The sequence below is a fragment of the Pezoporus flaviventris genome, unplaced genomic scaffold, assembly GCF_033815535.1.
Source record: "Pezoporus flaviventris isolate CSIRO_AGI_PZ_B2104156 unplaced genomic scaffold, CSIRO_AGI_Pfla_v1 ptg000081l, whole genome shotgun sequence".
NCBI lineage: Eukaryota > Metazoa > Chordata > Aves > Psittaciformes > Psittacidae > Pezoporus > Pezoporus flaviventris.
Window position 1 is genome coordinate 3,478,135 of NW_026892629.1, and position 25,369 is coordinate 3,503,503.

The 25,369-nt window shown below is 37.6% G+C and overlaps 2 protein-coding genes across 2 annotated transcripts in view; both read left to right on the top strand.

The window, feature by feature from the left end:
• The first annotated feature begins 2,826 nt into the window (after positions 1–2,826).
• On the top strand, positions 2,827–14,755 carry TMEM244 (transmembrane protein 244). The gene is given in 7 exon segments (XM_061474852.1): positions 2,827–2,859; positions 7,584–7,597; positions 7,599–7,694; positions 8,233–8,306; positions 11,748–11,873; positions 13,658–13,702; positions 14,587–14,755. Coding segments are annotated over 7 exon segments (483 nt in total). The 3' UTR covers positions 14,682–14,755.
• Positions 14,756–24,745: 9,990 nt separating this feature from the next.
• The window catches only part of ARHGAP18 (Rho GTPase activating protein 18), a 93,929-nt gene continuing 93,305 nt past the window's right edge, over positions 24,746–25,369 (top strand). Inside the window, exon 1 of the mRNA XM_061474988.1 lies at positions 24,746–24,846. Within this exon, the coding sequence (XP_061330972.1) occupies positions 24,803–24,846 (44 nt within the window). The 5' untranslated portion in view covers positions 24,746–24,802. The remainder of the gene's footprint in view (positions 24,847–25,369) is intronic.

Here is a 25,369-nt window from a genome sequence, read left to right on the forward strand (position 1 = left end):
GTTGTAATGCATTCAAGAACAGTCAAGTAACAGACAAGAAATGTAGTGCTTTTTACTTTTAAAGATGTGTTTCATAAAGTTCCTTTCACGGCATTGACAGTCTTCTAGTCACTGCAGTGAAAGAACAAAAATAGTGGCCACTTTATTTTTCCAAGCTCTTCCATCCTCGTACGCAATGTCAGTAGAGTTCCTCCCCATCAGCAGATGGAGACAGAGTACACAATTTTTGATGTCATCCTCCTTCAGTTAATGAAAAATGTCCCACCAGGCAACCCAGACAGCATCCCTTTGGTTGAACTTCGTATTTTCTGAAAGATTCCAGGGTAATGAATCGACATACCTTGGGTTTTAGTAATTTCCCTGATCTAAAATCTTTTTTTTTTCACGTTTTGAATAACCTAAGAAATGTGACTCTGGGTCTAGCTCTACTTCTTAAGGCACAGTGCTGTAGCACAAACAATCAGCACAACAGCAACACAAACCACTTGTTAACTTCAATGCAGTATTGCTGCATGATACAGTTCTTGAAACCGTTCTTAATTTTTTCTGCAATGCTATTTGACAGCATCACAAATTGTTGACTTAAATGGGACCTAAAAACCCTACGTAATAAGCTTAGACAGCAAACTTAGCAGGAAGGTTTTATGAAAACTTTCTAACAGTTCATTATTACAAATTGACTTTTTGTTTTGGCCTAGGTAGCACATAGGAACTAGGTATTGCCTCGGTAGTATTAAAGGCCATTATCTGTTTCTTAAAAAGAGATACAGCCCTATAGAAGTATCCTTAATTTCACCTCCAAATTCTTTATTCTGCAACAATTTTGTCAGTCTCTTAAACCTTGTCCATTACATATCACTGCAAAGAAAGTACATGGGTACAGCCAAATGCAAAATAACAGTATTTATTAACTATTCTCAAATATGTGAGGGTACTATATTGATACCCTACCAAAGTACCTGTTTCCTAAATGTTTCCATAAGGCAAATCAGCATAAACTCCAGGGGATTAAAAGTAATGGAGTACTATTTTTCCTCATAGCTTTAATAAAAAACTGCAGCATAATGCTTTCAGAAAATAGTCAGTGTTTAAAAGTACATCCTTTTGAAAGCAAAAGAGATAATTTATTTTAACCTCTATTAAACCTTGTGTTCTGTTTCTCTCTACTGAATTTGAAGAAGAAATACAAAAAGTGATTATTCCATTATCTTGCCATTTTGCTAACAGCAACACATCTCTCCAGTTAACATTCATTATTGAGTGATGTATTCAGTATTTTGGGTCACAAACAGTTTCTTCTAATTGAACTTTTATTTGCGCCTGTTCACTGGATTCCAACAATACAGGTGTCTCCAATCTTGAAGCAAGGATGCGACAGAAATATTATCCTTTCTCTTACAGTATTTAGAGTTTTCAACTGTGTAATAAGAACAGAACCTCTTTGTCTCCCCAACAAAATCCGTGCCTATAACTTACATTACATTTTAGTCGAGCTTGGTGACTTCGGTTTTATCCGTAGTCTTTGCCTAGTTGAGTTGACTCTTTGTGAAGAAGTAAGCCAGTGAATGTAAACACCTGTTCTGTTTAGTAATGGTCTTAGATTAATGCAATCCATTACTTTTACAATTGTTTTGCTACTTAGAGCTACTGCAAAAAGTTTACGTGAATTAATTTTGGGTTATGGCTGTTTCCAGCTGATATTTTGTGTAGATAGGATGCTCTTTGAATGAAACCTCTTTTTCCTTTCAAATATTTGTTTTAATTATTAAAGCAGAATTTTCTTCATTAATTTGCTACTCATGACTATTGCAATTAAGCAAATTAATTTAGTTTTTTAATTTTGTTTCAGTCTATTCCTTTGACATCACTTCAGCCCTTAACATAGGATTTAAGCATTTTGCACAGGAAGTAATTTCTCTGACAGTATTCACAGTCTGGAGCTATGGAATCCATGAGTGAAAACTCTTGTTTGCTGCGTGTAGACTATATTTTAAAGCAGATACTTTCATTTTGTATAAATAAAACCCCAAACTAAAGAAACTTGCACGTACTATGTTAGTGACAGCCAAAAAAAAAAGTTAATTCTTGGCTCATTTTCAGAAGTGTTCCCTTATATGACCTCCTTTTTCAAAATAACACAGCATGCTGAAAAATAACATGCATGTAAAAAGTCAAATTTGGATCCATTAAAGAACTGCTCAGTAGAAGTTGGATCTGCTCTAAAGCACACTAAAATTCATTCTATTGAAGGAACAAAATAATGTTCAGGAAAAGAAGAGTCATAACATAAATCCATCATTTCTTAATCTACTTATAACTAGTTTAATGTGAATTATACTTGATGTAAGAAAGTGATGGTCAGAAGATGAATGTTATCAAAGAACATTGTGAAGAATGTACCACTTTACATATTACATAGTCAATAGAATTAGGACTTGTAAAACTAATTAAAAGTAGGAAGGTGTAATAACACCAAGGAATTTTGATCAAATGAGTGCTGAAAAAAGCAAATAGAAGGTAGAAAATAATGTTAATAATGTTGTTTCTAAATAGGTAAGGTATATTATAGATGTGCTTTGGCTAACTGTAGCTACAAAAGTATGAACGTTAAATGAGCTAGTAGGATTTTCTCTTTACTCTTCAGCAGCTTACATTTAGCTCACAGATGGCTTCTGTCTCAATTCAGTTTAATCCAATCTGCTTACCTCACTCTGTCCTATACTCACCTATATGAATGTTTTTTTGGGTGGAAAACAGCTGCTTCTTCCTGCTGATGTTGGCATACGGAATATAGCAACAGCACTTCCTTTCACTCATCATGTGTCCATGGCTCTCAAGGTCAAAACTGCTGAAACCAAGGTAAAGGGAATTGAGTTTGTTTAGTGTTGTATGTCACCAGATAGTATTTAGAGAATTAGACAGCTACTGTGGGGCTCGAAAAAGCTTTGCTTTCATTCCTACAGAGTGTTCTTCAATGTTTTCTTCCTAAAAAAAAAGCCAACCAACAAACTGCAAAATAAAGGACACTTTAGACTATAGTGCTGGTAGTAAGTACTGCAAAATATATCTTATAAAAATATATCTTATTCTTCAAATAAATTATCTTATTCTTCAGAAATTATCTTATTCTTCAATATTCAATAAATTATCTTACTCTTCAAAATATGTGATGTAGTTCCATTTATGAGATACTGTTCTTGGAAGTGTCTAATAAAATCCTACATTTGATGACACCAGTGATTTCCTAAGATTTTTTCTTTAATATTGAATAAATGCCCCTGCATTAACTTGGTGGGGGTTTTTGGTGTTTTTTTTTTTGCTTTGAAATACCTGAATATTTAGAAAGAAAGAGTTTGAAAGTAAAAGTATTCTGAGTTTAAAAAATATATGTTTAAATTTCAGTGGAAAAGTGAAATAAAAAGAAAAATATTAAGTAGAATGTGATGCAACTGGAAGAATTTTCAAAGGGTTTTCATTTTCATGTTACATGCATTTCCTTAGTTTACTCAACTAAGCAAGGCATGCTATACCTAATACATGACTACATCCTTAGGACAGGGACTAAGAATATTCTGGCTACACAGAGAAAAATACTGGGCCTTTGACACAAGTGAAATTTGTTGCTGACTTCAAGGAATAGTAGGAATTCACCTACTATAATTAGAGGTCAACTGGTCATTGGCTCACAGCCATCCTTCAGCTCTGTGATTTTTACTGAAGTCCCGTCTAACTGCTTTTATTACAGTACGAATCTACATCTAGAACAGATTAGGCTTCAAGGAGGCAGTTGCTAGGGGAGGGGCAGTGGATAAAGGAGAATTACAGGAAATGTGCCTCTGCTCAGAGTAAGGGAATTAAAATTATCCCCACCAAAAATATGCCAACTTCAAATGCTTAGAGATACTTTCAGGTGGGTAGGAGGCAGCATGGCTGCCAAACGTGCATATCGCATTGTAGTCAATGGACATTACAGCAACAATGGATTACACTGTGGAAAAGAAGTGATCAAATGGGTTATTTGGCCAATTTTAATTTAGAATAAGACGACAGTGAAAATGGGAAAGCTGTATTTAGCCCCCAGACTAACCTGGCGGAAGAGCTTAATTGTTCTCAGTTTTTGTTTGGCTTTATGTTGACATAGGAAAAGAAGCAAAGCTGTGCTAGACTTACTTATTGGCAAGTATCAATTTGTACAGGCATGGTGGATTTCTCTCCTATTGCATTAGAAACTAAAGCTTCTCACTCTGTCCTTGTAGGAGCTAGATGTACTATTCAATATTTAGCACTTTTCAATATTCAGCAATATAAAAAGAAATCTTTTGCTAAATTCACAGAACCCACACTTCTGTCAATGTCGGGTGGTTCTGTAAACATGTTATCCAAAACACTGCCATTCAAATAACTAAGGCCAGAAGCAAACATCAGAGTTGTTTAGGTGAAGCTTCATCCAGAGACCCATCTGGTTTTGCTTTGAAGCATTATTTTTTTCCAAAGACAGTTTGTTCCATTGCCTAATTGCCTTTACAATTAAAAATGTCCTTCACACATCTTTCGAATTTGTCTAGCTATAACTTGTAGCTGTTTACTTCTTGCGGCTTTTCTGATAGATTAAAGAGCCCTTAAGTACCTGGTATTTTCTGCCTGTGAGGGTACTTATCCATCATAATCAAATCAGCCCTCGGAGCTAAACAGATTGACCTCTTTAGGGCTGTAGTCCTAATGAAAAAAAAACAACCCTCAATGCCATTTCTGGCCATCAGCTCCCTTTAGTGGGTCTTCTCTGCACCTTCCTAATTTTTTAACTTGCTTTAAAAATTGCTGGCACCGAATTGGATGCCACTTTGTCTTCGCAGTGCTGTGTTTAGAGGTAATACTTCTTCCTTGTTTCTGTTCATCTTCTCCCACCTTAAAACCCAAAGCCTTAAGGGCTTTTGTGTCACAATATTGCAAGAGAAGCCCATAAAAACTACTTAGTATGAGCTAATGCTCATCTACAGGCTTTTTCAGGGTCACTGACTCCATGAATAAGGGCTCCTTTTACCAACATATAACAAACTGCGTTAAAATGGAAATTGCACTTTAGAGCTGGCTTGTGTTACATTTTTCACTGCCATCTCACCTGCCAACTGTGTTTTATTTAAAAATGGGGACTTGAAAAGATTTTATAACTTTTTTTCCCTTTATTAATATTCAGTCAGTTGCCAAGAACATTATCCAAATTTACCCTCAAAATCTACAGCAATGATAAGGACACCCAATAACCAATTTAGATAAAAATTCTTGAATAAAAAAGCAAATATATAAAAAAAGCAAGTCTTTTTCAAACTTTTCTAAATGATTGTTTAAACTTCATAGTACCTTATATTTTGGGGATTTGGTTTCATTCCTTTATTATTAGTTGTCCTCCAAATAATTCCTCTTCCGTTTTAGTTATGAATATGCAATTATTGTTTCCCATATCTTGGTCCCTGAAACCAACCTATACACATGTTATGTCTTCTACCTTTTTTCAGAATTGAGTCCTATTCCTTTATTAGTTGTTACCTATTTTTTCTAACATTTATTCCCATTGCAAATATGGTGTCACATTCAAAGAGGTAAAGACTGGCATCTTTTGCATTGATATAATGCTTCACTATATGCATAGTCCATAGTCCATAGTCTCTGCTTGCCATTCTGATACATTGAGAAATTGCATTGGGGCCCTGATATTTTGCTGCCTCAGTTATGCAGGGTCACTTTTCCTGGCTTTACTTCTAAATGAATATCTGTACTTAGAAAATGTCATCATCTTATTCTTTATTTTTCCATTTTAAATTTATTTTTGATCAACACAGACAAGAAGTTCTGTAAAACAACAAAACTTCTGAACTCCTATGCTGTCAGTTTAATTCCATTGATCTCAGGGGAAATTCAGCACGAGATCTTGCAGGGAACAAAAACGTGCAGTCTTAGGGCCCACATTTAGATGTCAAATTATATTTACTTAATAATGGAATCAGTATATGTTGTATATTGTAATTATGTTGCCCTTAGATCATTATTGCATAATGGATGTTTGGAGGTCTATGGAGGTCTTACCAGATGAGTCGGGTAAACACACATTGTTAGTTTCAAATATTTGGTAGCCAAACTGGAGAAAGTACAACAAAAGTCTTAACTCATTATGTGTGCCGTACCTGGGCTAATAATTTATACCATACCCTACTCTTAAAACAGAAACTTGAATGCTTTAATATCAAAAAGCAAAATGTAGCTATACATCCTCTCAAATAAACATCTGGAGTGTCACTGATACATCACAGAAAACCAGAAATTAAAGTGTTCCACATTCGCAAGACTGTGATTATTACCAAAACATATTATCCTTCAAAACATAGTTTTACATTATCCCTGTATGAATTAACACAAGTCCTAGGGTCTGCATAATTCAGGAAGCCAGCTTAGATGATTGGAGATGTGTGAACCATGCTTCACTTGAAAGGATCTCAAGTCATTTTATGAACTTTATCAGGTGAAGGCTTACAGGTTTCTCTCTGGCTTCATTCCTTCTGACACTTCAGTTTAGAAATGAAGACACTGAAATTGAATGAAAAAAATAATGTTAGCAAGGTATCATAGCAAATATATATCCTTTATATAATTATCTATACAGCGTTTCTCTTTCATTACAGACACGGTATTGGATCATAAGACAGTGATTTCTTTATGAAACTTACATTTTTATGGGTATTTTTTCAATTTGAAGTTGGAATTTATTTAGACTAAAGTCACAAATGATTAAACTTTGAAAAATATTTAACAGGAATCACTCATTACTGATGTAAGTTTTGTACACCCTTACCTTTGGAACTAAGCACTAGGGTGACATTTTCTAGATGATGGGAAACTTAACAGTTACTGCTTTACAATTTTCTGCATTAATGTGCATACAGTTTCATCATACTTGCAAGGATGGCATTTCTTTTAAGTTAAAACTAGGTTTATTTAAACGTCTGGATGAACTTAAACTCTCAAGATCTCCTCTGTAATAATTGTCAAGAAATGTCCTCATTTTATGAACATTTATAAATTCAGTAAGTAGTTGGTACACAATAATCATAGAATTATAGAATAATTTTGGCTGTAAAAGACCTTTAAGATCATTGAGTCCAACCGCCAACATAGCACTGCCAAGTCCATCACTAAACCATGGCCCTAAGCACCACATCTACACATCTGTTATATGCCTCCAGGGATGGTGACTCCTCCACTTCCCTGGGCTTTGCACTCTCTCATTTCAGAAGAGGCCCCAGATATTTAATGGGAAAGGGCTTACTTTCTCACTCAAAGAGCAGAAAAAAATCAAGATGCCAAGAAATAGGAAAAGGATGTCTTTTGTCCTATAATACATGATAAAAACAAAGAGCTGTGCATTATAGCCACACTGAAATGCACCAAAGAGCTTTAGTAACATGTCTATAATCAGCAATAGCAAAAAAAATGTGTCTATTTTATTTTCTGTTTTTCCCCCTATGTTATGATTGATAGAAATCTGGAATTATTTTCTGACAATCACATATTTGGTGTGAACATGACATTAGGTTTTACTGTCTTTCTCTTTTGCAGGTTGTTCTGGTTAACCTGTTGATATGCATGGTAGTTTTCTACACTGTGTACTATGTGGTCCTATCTCTGTGCTTCGCAGTATTCAAGTAAGATTTCCATGTCTTTAGTCTGATATGCTCGCATACTGCAACTCGATATGATGGGGAGAGCTATGACTGTTCAAAGGAAGCTTCTGGACTGGAGACATCCAGTCCCAGATACTCTGTGAACGCATTTTTCAAATTTAGTTAAATTGTACCTGGACCTTCTTTCAAATTCACAAATTGGCAAACAGACTCAAAACTAATATAAAATGTTGGTTCTAATATACTTCCTTACACTTGCACTATGTAAATAACTGAATGTAAGAGAAAAGATGACATGAAAAAAGGAAAAGTAAGATTTTACAGTCGATAAAAAGACAAATTATATTCTCTTGGGAAGTTATTGATTAGCATGTAAAGTGACAAACATTGTAAATAAAAGTGGGCAAAGGCAAGACCACAACACAGAATGGGACCTAGAGAGCTTGTAAAAGCCCAGAGTTTTCCATTTGAAATCATATTTAAAAGCACTTGTATGTCATGTAATCACTAAGGCATTACTGATAATCTCTGGCTGAATTTATTCATTCTGTTTCCACAGGATTAAAATGTTGGATGGTTTGGCACCTTTTGATTTTAAGACAAATCCCTCGTGGATTAACCCCTATTATTTAGGTATTTGAAGTTTGTTTCTCTTTTTTTTTTTCCCCTCAATCAAGAAAATAGATTGCATATGGATGTAAACTTGTCTTTGTTATGGACAGTATTTTAAATTATTTGTTTAGTAATACTAATGATTTCTGTATTTCAACTACAGTGCATTTAAATGCTTATTTATCTTGCCAGCAGTTCTTATTTCTGCGTTGTTAGTTGTCATAGAATCATAGGATAGTTAGGGTTGGAAAGGACCTTAAGATCATCTAGTTCCAACCCCCCTGCCATGGGCAGGGACACCTCACACTAAACCATGTAACCCAAAACTCCATCCAAACTGGCCTTGAACACTGCCAGGGATGGAGCATTCACAACCTCGCTGGGCAACCCATTCCAGTGCCTCACCACCCTTACGGGAAAGAATTTCTTCCTTATATCCAATGAAACCTCCCCTGTTTAAGTTTTAACCCATTTCCCCCTTGTCCTATCACTACAGTCCCTAATGAAGAGTCCCTCCCCAGCATCCCTATAGCCCCCCTTCAGATACTGGAAAGCTGCTATGAGGTCTCCACGCAGCCTTCTCTTCTCCAGGCTGAACAGCCCCAACTTCCTCAGCCTATCTTCATACGGGAGATGCTCCAGTCCCCTGATCATCCTCGTGGCCCTTCTCTGGACTTGTTCCAACAGTTCCATGCCCTTTTTATGTTGAGGACACCAGAACTGCACACAATACTCCAAGTGAGGTCTCACAAGAGCAGAGTAGAGGGGCAGGATCACCTCCTTCGACCTGCTGGTCATGCTCATTCAAGTGATTGTCAAGACTTTTCCTTGAGTGGCTCTTCTGATCTTGCATCATATGAAGAAAACTGCTGCTTTGCCAGGATGTTTCATTTTCATTGCAGAACAGTTACCTTTCTCTGTAAAGTTTCTTCACAGAGTTGTAAATTTGCTTTTCATACTGCAGCAAATTTCTTATAAATTACTAGATCCATATCTGGGATACACTCAAAGAATGGAAATTTTGCTTTGGTAATGCCTAATACAGTGGGCATTAAAATTTCAGGTTTTATTATAGCTCAAACCCTAAGCATAAATTTATATACCCTAATAAAAATCTATGCATTTTTGTCTGAAGTTCTCAACCTTAAATTTTACCAGATTTTTAATCTCTTTTACAAAAGCAAATCACATCATCTGTCAGTAAAGTAAGTAAAGCTCAAATGCAAATTGGTTAGTTCATCACGTTAAAAGGAGTAATACAAATTCATGGATATTTGTACAGTTTCAATACTGATTTCAGTGGAAAAAAGACCATTTCAGTTGCAGCAGTGGAAAAGAAAATTAAATCATATTCAATTAGAATGACTTTTAAGGGCCCTAATGTAATTACTGTATTTCAATATTTTTTTTTTCCCAAAAGAATTTTATCAGCTAGTTTGATGCAGCATTTTTTTATGCCAAAGACAGCAACTATTTCATGCAAGTGGTTAGTATTCCACCCTCCCTTCTGTCCACCCAATGAAATAACATGGAATAGCAAAACATAACAGGACCAGTTTAAAGTCTGTGGGCACAGAGACAGAGCAAAGGTCTCTGAATGGTGTCGCAAATGAAAATTAGCTTACTCAAGATTCTCGCTTGTGCCTGTTAAAAACAAAATTATGTCCTTAAAAGATAACCTCAAAATAAGAATGAAGTCAGCTGAGAACTGAGGTGTCATTACTGGCCCAGTCTTGTAAAAAGTTTAAACAGCATCTCTCTACACTATGCATACTTTCTAAATTATGAAATTGTTGGCATAATTTAAAGTGATACTGTCATCATGATATGAAATAAACTAAAAATACTAAAATACATTGTTAAACATTAAATTTTTTGCAGCATTACTACCCACTTTCCTTTTTACTTTTTTTGTTATTTTTTTCATGTTTTTAAACTGTTGGGTGATAGATACCTTAATACAGTAGGAACTAATTGAAAAAAATAAAATTCTGTAGAGAAATTCTATAAAGAATTCTATAAAATTCTAAAAAATCTATAAAGAAAATAATAAAATTGAAAGTGCAAAATGCTGCCAAATGTATAAATTAAATACAGAGTTGAAAGATAACGATTTACTTTACTCAACTACAGTAATCTTAGGTATTATATTACTGCAACAGTGAAAAAAAATCTATTAAAAATACAACTTTCATATGCATGTATACTGAAAAAGAATGAAATGCATTTACATGGAAAATCATGTGAATTACAAATGCACCATTATGGCCTGTTGTATGGGAACTCATTCAGCCAGAAGAGAAATCACACGTTTTTCCGTTTAATCCCCTGCTAACCAGGTACCCACCCAGCATAAAGTCAAACTTTCCCCTGAAAATTATCGGGTTTTATCCTGTTACATGTAATAGCAAGTAAAACAAGCTAAGCATCACTTCATCGCTGTGTTGAAGAATACAGTTCATCAAAAGCCATGTGAGGTTCCTCACCATTCCCAGTGTCACTGCCCCATGCCTTCCAGACTGTTCTCCTGCCTTCAGGGGAGGCGCAGCTTGTCCTGCCACTGCTTTTGCAGAGCTGTGCCCACATCAGGGGAGGTGTTTGATGCAGGCTGGGGGCATCACATGGCTTGGCACACTCCAGAGGTAAAACCAGGGGACAGAAATGCACTGTTTTGTCACTGAGAGAAGGAATTTTCTTGATCAGATAACTTTAATGGTCTCTTTTGACAACATAATGTAGTTGTTACCACTTTTCTGGTAATCCTCATTTATGGTTTAACACAACACAGAGCTAGCTGCTGAACGTCAGGCACAGTGATAGCATGGTACCTATGACAGCACTGAGAAAAGCCAGGCTCCAGGTTGTACATACCATGAAATTAATACAGATGGGTGGCCTCTACTCACCTTGTAGGCTCTCTGCTCTATCTCCTCTTGCATATCTTAATTGTTATAATTGTTTTGATATATATCTGTATATATTCTGGTATATGTCCTAAATGATGCTATTAAGTCAACCGGAAGAAAGCTATGAAGTTTCATACCAAACAATCTATTAACCACACAAATCTGGTTTGGATGAGAAAAATTTTATCCAAGTCATTGTCAGCTAAATCTATTTGGCACCATAATTCAAATAGTGTGGAGAGTTCATAAGTGAAATTTCCATGCTATTTCTCCTCTAGGCTATAGATACTGGTCATAATCCTGTTAATCCTTTTGTTTTTACATGAAGTATACAACATCTGAAAGTCTATAGGCAAATCAAGATACAACTCATGAAGATGTCTGTGGCAAAATTAGTAATGAACTTTATAATGGAGACATTAGTATAATATCTGATCTTGTAAAAAAAAATTAATAACCATCTCAGACATTTTAACTTCCTATAGCTATCATTTCGACTATAAGAAAAAGCATCCCAAAACTGTGTTTGCTGTAAATATCCTATTTTCATTTACAGTTCTTGTAATATCATTGGAAATAACTTTCTTCATTTGTGGTCTGCTGTTTGCCCTGGTTGTGGAAGAATGGGTTTGGGATTATGCCGTAACAGTTACTATTATTCATATCATCATAACTTCAGCTGGTAAGTAGGTTTACTGCTAAATATATGCCTAGTATCACAAATTGAAGAACCAATCAACTATGATTCATTTACTGGATTACTGGACTAACTTAATTTTTCCTTAATGCTAAATAAATATATACCCGTAATTTCCATCCATTTGACTCATTCATATATTTAAATCCTGCCATTTAAAACTCAGTTCTGGTTTTGCTGCAGAATTTTAAAATACTAGTTTCTTATAAGAAATTCAGAGTTTTAGTTCATAATCTAGCAGTTCATATCAAATACAGAATTTCAGCTTCTGGGAGGTGTGTTTTTCTGTAACTCAAAAAACTAATAGCTGCCCATGTCCTGACACTTTAAGAACTACTCATTAACACGTCAGCTCTAGTTTAGAGTAAAAATGAGGCTTGCTGCAGCAAAGCTGATTCAAAGTTATAAATTAGATAATTTGAAATTAATCTGATTGAGGAAAATTAAGCATTTTGCCATTGAAGCCTCTTTTTTTGCCCTGAAACTCTCTCCCTCAAAGGAAAGAAAAGGGAAAGAATTGGCTGCTATAAATGAGACTCATCATCACTTTTTGCCATCATCTGGTAACCTGCTCCCTCTTCTCATGCTGTTTAGCAGAGTGCTGCTATAGCTGATTAGGAAATATATTTTAACACCATCCTTGCCAGAGCCCGTTTGGGGATCCTTTTCTCCTGTAACAATGAGCTCAGTGTATCTATTCTAGAATTTAGACATAGGAAAAAATATTACTCACAAATTAGGACTACTATCCCTACTTCCTACTATCCCTACCCCCTACTATCTAATAACTCATCTTCCATTTTCCAGTGCTTTATCCATTTGCCTTTGAGCATTTTGCACAGACAGAGATTCCCCAGTTCCCACAACTGGAGACCAACAGAAACTTCATCTTAAGAAATTAAGCATAATTTCTCATCTACTGATTTTTCTTTTTCCTGGAATTTAAACTACTGTTGCTCCTTATGAATAACTTCAGTATTTAAATCAAAGAATTACAAAAACTACAACAAAAGCCGCTTTATATATAATTCATGCAGGAAGGTATGGTCTATAACTATATTAGATAACGCATCTTGATGTCCGAAAAACCCCAGGTTTGTTATTGTTTCTTTCAGATGGCCAACCAAATCTCTGATGGCCAGCTTAGCTGCCAGTATATGCAATATGCCCCCCAGCATACTTTACTAGCTCTAGACTCCTGTCAGCTTTTTTCTGGGGGGGAGGGAGGGCAATGCTGTGTCATGCAGCTGATCATGCAGTGGAAATGTGGGTCAGCCTGCACGAGGCAAGGGCAGCGCCTGGCACAGGAGAGAGCATACCGTGCAACAGTGCTAACTTGTAGTGTGCAGCCCTAACCTGTCTGCCATGCACTGCATCACCCATTTAACTGAAAATGTCAGGCAGCTTAATTTATTTGGATTGAAGCAGTATGTAGGCACTCTACCAGGGGATCGATATCTCTGTTGTGCTAAATTGTGTACACGCAATTAATAAAAAAAGCATTTCTTCCACAGAGTCGAAGAGTTCTCTTTAGCACACACTAGGTTTAAGACTTGACTTCCATGGGATCATTCACCAGGCTAAGCTTAATGGCATGCCCCACTATCTGAATGATCAGGACCTAAATATGGATTTTCAATTTCAATAAATGTGAAGTATACAATTTATGAAACGTAACTAAGAGGACCTTTGATAACATAATATAATACTTGCATGTCCCCATCTTTATTGTTTAACAATTTACATTTCTCCTTTTCTTCTCTTTGCAGTTATGTCTGAATTCCCCCTCATGTTACACTGGTGGTTGGCATTAGGTATAATTACATTATTTAAAGTTTAAATTGGTAGACTCTGCCTAGAAAACTAATATTTGAATTATGAATTGTTTCTATTAAATGTCTGTTGTCTCACTAATTTGAGAATTAATATAGCATTTCTTTAATTTAAAGAACAGATATATACTTTCATTCACACTTCTTTTAATGACACATGCAAGTAACGGTGGGCTAACATGTGCCTTACCTAAAAAAATACTCTGTTTTAAGACCAGAATGTACTCAGTTTCTGTTAATCTAGCTAATGAACAGCAGATACACTCATGTTCTTGAAATAAATCATGATTAAGTCCTGACTAATCAAACTATCTCACTTAATTCAGGTGTTAGAAAGGCAGCTGTCCAAACAAGTCTTCTTTCATACCCCTTATAATCAATGAAAAGAAACAGGAACCTTCAGAGGCAATTTTTATAAATACTATGCACAGGTACTTATGACAGCTGAGATAAATCCCAGTCATCACATTTTCTTACTGTGAATAGCAAACCTATATTTCCGAACATCTAATTTTCTGCAAAATTAAAAGCATAGCTTTGAACTAGAAAATATTATCTTGAAAAATAGTTAAAGTAAAAGGGCTAGCTTCTGGCCTTGCTTTATATGATGGATAACAAGGATCAACAGCTGCAGTAAATTCCTAAATGATGGGGACAGGCAAATAAATTCTCTGTCCTGTAACTGTTTTTTCAACAGCAGCTGCTGGGGCTGATATCTTTGTAGGTGCTTAAAGCCTTGGGCAAAATGTTTAACTAGGCAGGCCATTTTTAAGAAAACTGAAGATAAAGAGAAGGACTTTTTAAGGTTTTAACATTTGTATTCCACTATAAAATTTAATGTAAAACAGTCATATATTTTCTTTCAGGATCTGGAGTAATTTCAATGATTTGTGGAGGACAGATTTTGGCATACTGCTTATTCAAAGACAACTTCATTTACCCGATTCTAGATGATTTTTGAAAAGGAAAATTAGAACTTGTCTTTTTATTTACATGAATTCTATGGTCTCATTAACAACATAATTAAAATTAAGTTAGCAACTGTCTAATCGTTAAAGTGAATATTTAGCTTACCAGATCTCTTGTATCTTGTTTTCAATGTCAATGTCATCAGTCTTAGCTGTTGCATGTAATCACTTTTAGCTTTTGTATGTGCAACTTCCATTAAACAAATTATTAGATATGCTGTCTCTTTTTTAAAATACAACAAACCATAAGGAGGATAGGAGCAATGAGACAACTCTCTTGCAAAATTTCATAAGAAAAAGGGAAAAACAGACTTGAATGTTTTCAGGGTGCTTGGTATCTATTGTATTCTATGCAATGTTAACTCTAGTTTAGGCTGGAGTCTGACCTCGTATAAGCACTGCAAAACTGTAAAGTCTCCTTATCTAGCATAAATCACTGGAGTTTTAAAGCAGTCTTTACTTACAAACCCCTGGCAAAGAAGAATCTGTGAACAGCACAGAGCTCCCCATCTCTTCCCATCTTAAAGGTTTCACCTAGAAGCTAGTCAAGAAAACAGCAGGCACACAAGATGTACAATCTCCAATGTTTGGTTGACCCCCTTGCTTCCAGGGATGCTACAGATAAATGTTTTCTACAATAGCTTCAGGCTGTTCTCTTGCTAATGATCTATTTATGGCCCGGCTCTGCTGGAATGAGGAAAGGCAAACGCTTCTGACAGCCACTTTTTTACGTGCTCCTTTCTCTCTCACCCAGCTGCAAGTGGTCAATGCCGAAGTGTATTTATGGGTAGTGGAATTAAAACCAACGAACAAGCCACAGTAGTGGCTTCAAGTAATTCTTTATCTCTTTAACCATAATAAAGTTGTAACAGGAAAATTGCTTGAAGGCAACTTCATCTTAAATACGATACCAGTGATTGGATTTCAACTGCAGTTTGTTCAGAAGAGCAAGAGTGGATTTTTGTTTGCACAGGAGTGCTAAATGTGCGTTTGCCTTAATCTTACTCAACAGATAATGCTTCTGAAGAATCTGTCCCCTGCTGATCTAATCAAACATCTTAAAATTTATTGCAAGCTTTAAAATTTTCAGTGAAGGTTCAATACTGAAAGCACATATTCAGTAAGAAGCATGTTTCAGAAGACTCCCAAAAGAATGAGTTTGTATCTCACGAATGGTAGATATGTAAGTCATTTTAGAGACAACCCAGATATGTAAATACATAGCATTAAGTAGAGGTAGACTTTACTTAATGAAGTCAGATAATTCTGGAGAGTGAATTAACTGACCTGCACTTATCAGTGGTATGAACCATGGACTGTTTTTAGTTTGACCGACTTGTATCTCCAGAAACGTTAGTGTACAAATAACCATCTGGTATTACATGTTTGAAAAACGCTTGCACATTTCTTCTAGATTTGTTTCAGTTCAGAACTATAAAAATGGATGGAAAGGAAGTACTTGTTCTCACACTGTTTTTGTGTGTAGGTAGTGTGCCATGTGGCAGAACATGAGTGGATTAGGTATAAACTTAATCCATGGGTGGTATAAGTTTCTATTTTTAACCTGATGGGATTTTCCTCAATGCATGTCAGCCCAGCTGGAGCTTGTTGTAGGTCTGTTGCCCAGTCTTGACTTTTTTGACTTTTGTTTTCTATTTAAAACTTAAATCACCAAAAGGGATACCTTCAGGCTAATATGAAGAGTGCTTTAGTCCCAGGATACCTCCAAAGCACATACAACAAGGCCAGTGCTAGAAAAACAATCACATCAAGAACTCTATCAAGGACTAAAAGCCTCACTCCAGCTATCAAAGAGACATCATCTCTGTGCATTACTTTCAGATACAGAATTGTGAGAAAATTTCAGCATTATTTATTTCATCTTCTCCATCACTGTTATGTTGACCATCAATAATAAATATTACACAAAATATTTAGTGTAGAAAGAGCTCATGATATACAAATAAATATTCATCACGTAAGCAACATAAGCTGTATCTGTGTAGGCATTACCTGGTTAGAAGACTTCAGAGATAATACCTAATAGTGTGTGATTTCTATCTGATACACCAAATCAGTACTTTTGAATACGACAAACCTGGCTGTTTCTGGAACAATAATAAAGTGACCCACTTGAGCAATTTGCATGTGACTGATAACAGTCAACACACAGGTGGGAAAGAAGAGCTGCTGAAGAAAATGAAGGTCACTCTATATGTTTCACAACAGACCTGCCAAAGACATAAAGAAAAGACCACTACAGAAATCAGAAGGGAAACAGAGAAAACAGCATCAGGGACATGTGTTTCTAAAAAAAAGGCACAGTGAAAGCAAGAAATGGACAAGATTAGTGAAAGTAATAAAAATCTGCAGACTGAACTTGGAGCTCTGGAGTCTCATGACGTGCGACTTCTATGCCACTTGTATACCACAATTTGTATTTCTGGTGATGTATACATGACTCTAGGAAAGGTGTCTCCACATCCATAGTTGTAATTGTAATCTGAGATGCTATGCCTGCAGCTTCTGCCCCAGAAGTTATAGAATTCTCTGCTTTCTGACTCAGCTAGACAAAGGAATATTATTTAATTTAGCTAGTGTGGGCTTGGTGTTAAGATATTTAACCCCTTGTGATACAGTCTAAAGTCATGAGTTTGCACAGGTATCAGTGGGGGCTTAAAGAGCCTAGAACACATTACAAGCAGATGGAAGCTTTGTCCACTTCCAGGCAGTTTGTAGAGAAGAAGGCTAGAAGTTGCAAATATTAGATATAAAAATCAACGGACCAGTACACAAATGGCACACCTTAATAATACCATACTTGAAGTAATTTAAACATTTTTTTTTCAGAGGCAAGAAACTCCTTTTCATCCTATCCAACCACCTACTAAGACAGATTACAGTTCTCAATTCAGCCCTCTCTAAAATACTCTGCATTCATTCTTGCTCCAAATGAAGTGTCTTGCTTGTAACAAAATGCAAATGAAATACAGTTTGTTGGAGACTCTAAGCATATTCTAGGCTAATAGCACTGCCTTCAGTGTAATGTCAAAGAGTAAGCCAATTAGAATAGTTGTTCTGGGACCAGAAGATTCTCTCAAATGTGTAAAACCAACCAAATACCAAACTATGGAGTACAGACAACACAATGATTTTTAGTTGGCATTTTGTGTAAAAATATTGTTTCAATACTTCTAATTTCCTAGTGAAGTCAAGAGCTGGTTATTCAACTAAGACTGTAATTTTTTCCATGTCTGTAAATTACTTGAGCAACATTTCCATCTTTTTTGTACTTAAGTTTCAAAAAGCAAGCAAACCAAAACCCTACAGTACTCATTATTTCTGCATTTCTAAAAGTACCAGTAATTGCAGAAAACACAGTATGAATACTAGATCACCAGCAATGGGTAGATGAGTCACCTGACTGCAGTCTCCTACTGCAGATATTCATGCACAAGATTCCTGTGGCCCACAGTCTCTTGACTAGAAATACCCATCATGACCAAGTAAGCTTTCTTAAACTGAAAAAAGATGTGCAAGCCGTACACATTCGTCACTTCATCATCTGGTGTATATGTTGTCATACCGTAAAGCTATGTCATTGTTAATCTCCACAGGTATTTAAATCTTTATTTAAATATTTTGCGTCTTCCAAATGTGACTTAGAATGTTTATTTCTTCACTTAAGATCCTGTGTAATGATCCATCTGCTCAGTAATGGCTAATGCTCTAATCTGTCCTTTTTATGAGCTAATCACAGCCCCAGACGGCATGCACTCCCTCATCAGATGACGGAGAGGATAAAAGTCTTAGGAATGGTTATAAAATGTGATGGTGTAATTAATACCTTTATTATTGGCTTTAAACCTCTTAGTGTGAGGCTATGATCTGAAGATGCAGACTAGTGTCCCAACCTCTCCTCTGCTCAGGGAGAATGATACCCATCCCCTTCAGAGTCCCTCTTTAGATGCACTAGGATAATTACTGTAGGGCAGGCACAGGCTGTGATGGACTTACATCCTACGCCATCCATTCTCCAGCACAGGGGACCAAACAAATACCTTGCAGTCTCTCCCAGTTCATAGAGTCAGACTTCTTCTGCCAACAGGGGTGAAAGAAGGGAAAGATGTGCTTGAATGTTCACCCTGACATGTAGTTGTAGCATGGCATTGGCTTTGACAGGGGATTTGGAAAGCAACAATAGGATACCAAGTATGGACAACAAACATTTAGGGAAAGGCCTTGGCCCCAAACTTTTAAGGTTGCCTACCCCTAGAAAACAGCTGCAATCAAATATAAGGATGATGGCTCAAACTAGAGCCTGTAAGAAATACAGGCTTTCAGTACCTTGTTGTCATTGTCCTAAATCAAAGATAGTCACAGCCTGGCCACTGATGTTCCATATTTTGCAATGAAAATAAATCCTTGTATAAGATTGTTTGTTCTGGATTTGCAAAATGAGTTGTAAACAAAGGGTCCAATCTGCTTCCAACAGCAAAGATGTTATCTCTACTGGAACAATACTCTATCAAAAGACCACTTGTTTGTACCCAGACCCTCTCTCAGAGCAAACTTGTCAACAGATTTTCAGCATCAAAAAGATGAGTGTTTAAATAAAGCACAGGTAATGACAAAATGCTTTAACACATTAAGAATTAACAATTCCTTAGCAGTCTTCAGAACCTTTGCACTGAAGTTACATCTACAACAGTACCAGTCAAAATATACTGAAAACATGCTTTGATTAACTTCATAAACCTTGATGAAGGTCCACACAAAGAGGTACCATTAAAAATTACCAAAAAAAACCTCTATGTGTTTGATATTTCATATGGTATTAACTGAAAAAATATTTGTAGATATTAGCCAAATTACAAGAGCAAATTCAATGGCAATTCATATTTACATTAATTTGGATTTAGTATTTAAAATTAATCTGAATTCTAAGGAATTGTTTCAACACTACTTCACTGGAAAATTACAGTGAATCCTGTGAAAGTAGGCAGTATTCCTTAGTACAAGTCCAGGAGAGAGAAGGGCAGGCAGTGAGTGTCAAAGGTGGAAGGAAGAGAGTGTTTCAAGAATGTAGCTGCTTCAATATTGTTCATTTCAGTCCCATGAGATCTCCACTGTTCAGGTTACTCTTCAGGGTACCAACAAGAGAACAAGAGGGCTGCAGTGACACTGGATACATTCAGACCTAAAGCAGTAAACTCTCCAGATCAAACTGATCAGTCAGTTTTTTGGTGAGCCATGTTTTCCAGCAGCTTTTCAAGCATGCAACCCTTTAGAAACAAATTTTATTTTCTGAACATTTGCCATTGAAACATTTGAGGAAAAATGGAAGTTGTAATTGAAAAGCAGCTACTGTTTTCCATTGTCAGGAAATGAAACATCATCTCTTCAGGTTTTGAGCAAATAAAATTGGTTCTGATGAAAAATGAAGTTGCATTAAACAGAAATTTTCTCTCAAAAATCTGCTTGGACAAGAAGGTGTTTTTACTGTTTTGTTGTTTTTTTTCCTTTTACCGAAATGATAATGTTTCATACCTTATTTGTTGTATGTATTTTTAGAATGTGTTATGTATCACTAGGTAACATTTGCAGACTTCTCCAGTTGCCGAGGTAACTACGTTATTTTAATGATCAGCAGAGAGGATCATTATGTAAAACATTATGTTAATTTCAAAAGCAGAAAATTGATGTCTTGCTGTTACCTTGAAGCTGAGCATTTTTTTCTCCCCCCCCCCCAAGAGCCTTTTCCCATGGACATTAACAGTATGGCTAAGTGCTTGAGTATCCTTTTTTTTTTCACACGGATTTCAGGTTGTGTTTGAAGGCAAATAAGGCAAAAATGACACCTGACAACCAACTAATAGCAGATGAACAAATTTCGAATTTCACCATAGTTTACACAGAAATAGGATAGGAAAAACTGTTCCATATATTCTTAACTAATATACATGGAAAGTTGGTGAGATTTTAAGGAAGGCATATATTTTATGTAATTTCATTATTTTTTAACTTTGAAATATATTATTGCTTTGTTAAGGAAAGCAAATTATAAAGCACATGTAATTATTGCTTATGATTAAGTATGTGCAAGTACTGTTTGTGATACAGACCAACTGATGAAGAGATTAAACTCCTTCCACTTTTATTACATTATATATCTACTAGATTACTAGGTTACTATAGCAGTACAAATGCTGGGCATTTATGACTTCATTGCAATCATAAATGCTCTTTCTGAGGCTGCAGTAAGAACCTTGCTGATGTGAGAAGTCACAGGGTGTGTTTCTGTTCTCAAACCTGCTTTCTCCATAAAAAAAAGAGAAAAAAACCTGCACATTTCAAAATTATCAAAACCAAGTCTCACACAAATTCAAGAGCTCACAATCACAATTGCTGCTATAGCTCACCAGCCTCACAAACACAAACTGTCTCAGGCAACCAAAGGCAACTCAGCTTTGCCCCCAGAATCTTTTGCCTCTTTTCAGGAGTTCTGCCTGCAGATTGTGTTAAATTATGAACGCTTCATTCTCTAGGTGGAACTGGTTGCTTTTATGTGTTAAGAACATGATATGTTCAAGACATCTGAGAGCTCCTATATTCTCCTGACACTTCATCGTAATCACCTGATCTATTTTAGAGCCAGTGAACTCTTCTGACAATACTCAAAGTGCATTTTGATGGAGACTATATTTATACGAACTGTACCTCTTCACTCCATGGAGCTTATTTGAATCCTTTCCTCTGAAGGCAAAGCTTTGACTTCAAAAGGTGGTAGCTCTTTCTCAAATTCTTTACCTATAATTACACTTATTACACTAGTCTTCTTCTATTTCAACCTAACTACCCCAACACGCTCTTCTGACATGCTGAGCTTTGCCAATTTATATACATCTCAATGAGGACCACAAGCTGAAAATATAAGGATGTGAAAAAACAATTGTATTAAACCAGCTAGATACTGTTAAAAGAACATACAATGATACAGCTGGGAATAAGCCTTTTATTAACTAATAAGATTAGATATTAGTTTCCCCCTTCCAACAGTTTATGCTTCACTTGTCTACTCTGTGCAGCCAAATACATTAGCCTGAAAAGCTTGGCTTTCATCCTTAGCATGGTGAAATAGTGGGCTAAATTTTCAGCCCTTGGAATGAGTTAAACCTCTTTGATGGGTATCTTTCTGCTAGAAAATGCCAATTACACAAAATCTAAAAGTTTCAAGGAAAAATACTCTTTTTGTACACATTTGTTGACAGAATAAGATCAGAATACATACGTTATCCTGTTGACTACTGAAATACACCAGATGATGATGTAAAAAAGTTAGTAAAACAATAGAATAAAGCAAAGCAATACTGAAACAGAGCTGAACTTCAAACATTTTGGTAGGTTCTTTTAGAAATTGTAAAACGGACTTTTAGAAATGTTTTTCCTTCATGGAAAGTTTAAATTCTTGCAAGGGAAAAAAGAAAAAACTCTGAATATATCAGATCAATTTTTAGTTTAGTAAAATGATTCATATGGTTTTGGGAACAAGCATTTGAATTATAAGTGTTGTTAGATCACAACTACATCAGTTCTTAAATCTTTTCGCAAACAAATTTGTTATATGAATAATTACAAGAATAGAATTAGCAAGTAAAGATTAGTTAAGGAATGCTAGTAAGAAATAGTGACTTTTAAGAAGAACTATGTAAAGGGCTATCATTAAACACAAAAAAAAGAAGCCAGCTGTGTTAAAACTGCTAGAAGTGAAACATTCTGCCTCTGCTCCACCAATGGAGGTGAGCTATAACTGGTGGAGAGCAGCACAGTGTTAAGAACAAGGTAGCAAGTGAAAGGCACCTACTTTGGAGCTCTGACAGAAATACATGAAGTATAGAAATAATTTAGGGAGCATAAAATAATAATGTTAATGAAAACAAGTATGAGGATATGGGGCATAAAACCATATGTAAAATGGGACAAAAACAATCAAATTGTGGTATTTATCCACTACAAAAAAAAAAAACCCACCAAAAAACCCACAAACAAACAAAACACCCACCCCCCCCCCAACTATTAGGTATCTATCTGCATCACCTCTGTACTTTTACAGAACCTCTGTATTCTTATTCATCAGCAAATACTTAACACACTTTTCTCACAAGTCTGATACTGTCAAGAACATGCAGACAGCAGGGATTGGAGACTACAGCAAATCACACACTGAGTTGAAATTCTTCCTGTCTATGGGCTTTTCCAATCAGTTCTTCTTACAAAAACTGAAATACAATTTACAGTAGCTAGCTCACTTCAAGAGGGTACAGTGACTGAATAGTAACCTGCAGGTACTTCCAATTTATATCAAATGTTTAAGTTATATCTTTGTAGCACTACTTATTTCTAAGCTATCCACAGTCCCCAAATACTTCCTGGCAAACTGGAAACATTTTATGGGCTGTGAATTCCCTTTGTTTCTAGGTTTCAGGAATTTGAATGTTATCAACACAATGAAATGCTTCATTAGAGTAAGTAATCAAGTCAAATATTCTGAGTCAGAAAATACAGGATACATTTTTGTTTTGTTTCCTCATTCAGGTTAGTGTGTGCATTATGATCATCTCTGAGTTACAGAGTACACAGTACTTTTTCAAGAGCCTTGCCTGGTTCAGTGTCCATGGTAGATACACAAGGGGAGAAAAAGGCTGAAGGGACAGCCTCAATTTGGAGTGTACCAGAAACTAATTAATAATCATATGTTTGAAACCTGGAGTTATTGTTCTGATCATCTGCTCTGTGATCATCTAAGCTGATCTTCCACAGTAACAAAGACCACAGAATTGTCTCCAGAACTCCAAACAGGTATAGAGATTATTTATATGTGCTTATATAAGGAAGTCAGCCATTGTAGAGCTAAAATTTCAAAAGAACCAAGATCCAGTAGCGCTTTGTAGTTATCGTTTCAGTGTTTCAGTATCCTTATGGTAACACAAAAGGTGTTCCATTGTTCCAAGCCAGAATTTGTCTAGCTTCTGCTTCCGTCATTTGGCTCTTCTTATGTCTTTGGTAGATTAAAGAGCTCTCTGCTGTGACAAATCCTCCTGCGTAAGCGCCTACATGCCATAACAAAATCTCTTCTTCCCCGGTCTCCTACTGAGCCGAACGGTGTGAAGATGCCCGCTCCGTACAGGCAGGTTGTGCATACTTGCAGCCATTCTCTTGCTCCTCGTTGAGCTCTCTCTCACTGAGTAGCCTTTTGAACGAGCACACTGGCACCGCGCGGCTCTTAGCCGTGACACACACTGGGATGGGCCCGTATTCCTACTCCCGTCGGCGTTTACCCCCTGCACTCCCAGCCCCTGCCGTCCCTCACGGCGCAAGCTGACCGGGCAGCCGGCCCACAGTCCCCGTACTCGGGCGCCAACAAGGCCCTGGGCGCACGGGAGCCTGGCGTCCGTGTCCAGCTCTTAGGGGAGCCGGGCTTCCACCTCAGAAGCAAGGGCAAACCCTGACAGCCTCCCGGGCCTCTGCCTAGTCCGGAGACGCGGTGTGGCCTGTGGGCGCCTTCGGGCACCGCCGTCAGAGCCTGCCCCTCCGGGAGGCCACAGGGCGCAGCCCCATCGTCCCGCTGCCTGGAGTGCCAAGGTAGCCCCTCCGCAGGCCGGGGCTGAGTGGAGCGGAGAGAAACGGGCGGGCGGGGGCTGCCCCGACGGCTTCAGGCGGAGCGGGGCTCGGCCACCGGGCAGGAAACCCCACTCTCTTCCCCTTGCGGAAATGCGGCTGGAACACCCCGTGGTGATGCGGTGACTCTGCCCCGCTGCCCAACTCGGCAGCTGAGCGTTGTCCCCATGGGGCGGGCACAGGGCGGGGCCGAGGTCGGGCGGCCCCGCTGGAGGGCAGCGTTTCCGCCCTCTGCCCAGGCGGGCTTCTGCGTGGCAGCGGTGACCGGGGAGGGCAGGTGAGCGGCCGAGAGGTGAAGCCTCTGCCGCCCCGAGGGGACTGAGGACTGTGAAGCAGCCGGAAAGAGCCGCCGAGGGAGGAGACGCGTGTCGCATCGCCTTTCTGGTGTGGTCAACGGCTCCCCGGAGGTCAACGGCGGGGAAGGTGACCTGGGAAGATGGTGACTGTAGTGACGAAGCTGGTGCACTACCTGCACCTGAGGTAAGGGCGGGCGAGCGCGGGCACCGCCCTGCTCCTCCCGGCGGCCGCCGCCCAGCGCCCCTCCCGCTGGGCGCTGCCGCAGGGCCCATCTCAAGAACCGTGACATGGAAGGGGCAGGGAGGGAAAGGTGTGGGACTGCGGTGCGGGAATGAGCGACTGTCGAGGGGGGCTGGAGCGGTGGGTGGGAGCGGGTCTGCTCCCGCAGCCGGTACGTGACCCGGCCGGGCTATTCTATGTGCTCTCGCTCCCGGCGCTTCAGCCGTTCTGCGCTGGGCTCCTGCAAGCGCCGCGGGACGGCAAGGCGCTTCGTGGGATTACAGTAGCATGGACTAGACAAATAGTGTATTTTTACGTCTTTATGAGACTTCTGGCAAGATACAGTACTAAGCTATTTTCTCCTTGTATCATCTGTTCTAATTAGAATTTAGCAGATAAATACAAATGTTTGCTTTGAGTGGAAAGAAAGCAAAGAAATGTGCAGTCCTGGTGATGTTCCACTATGTATTTTGTTGAATCAGAGTTT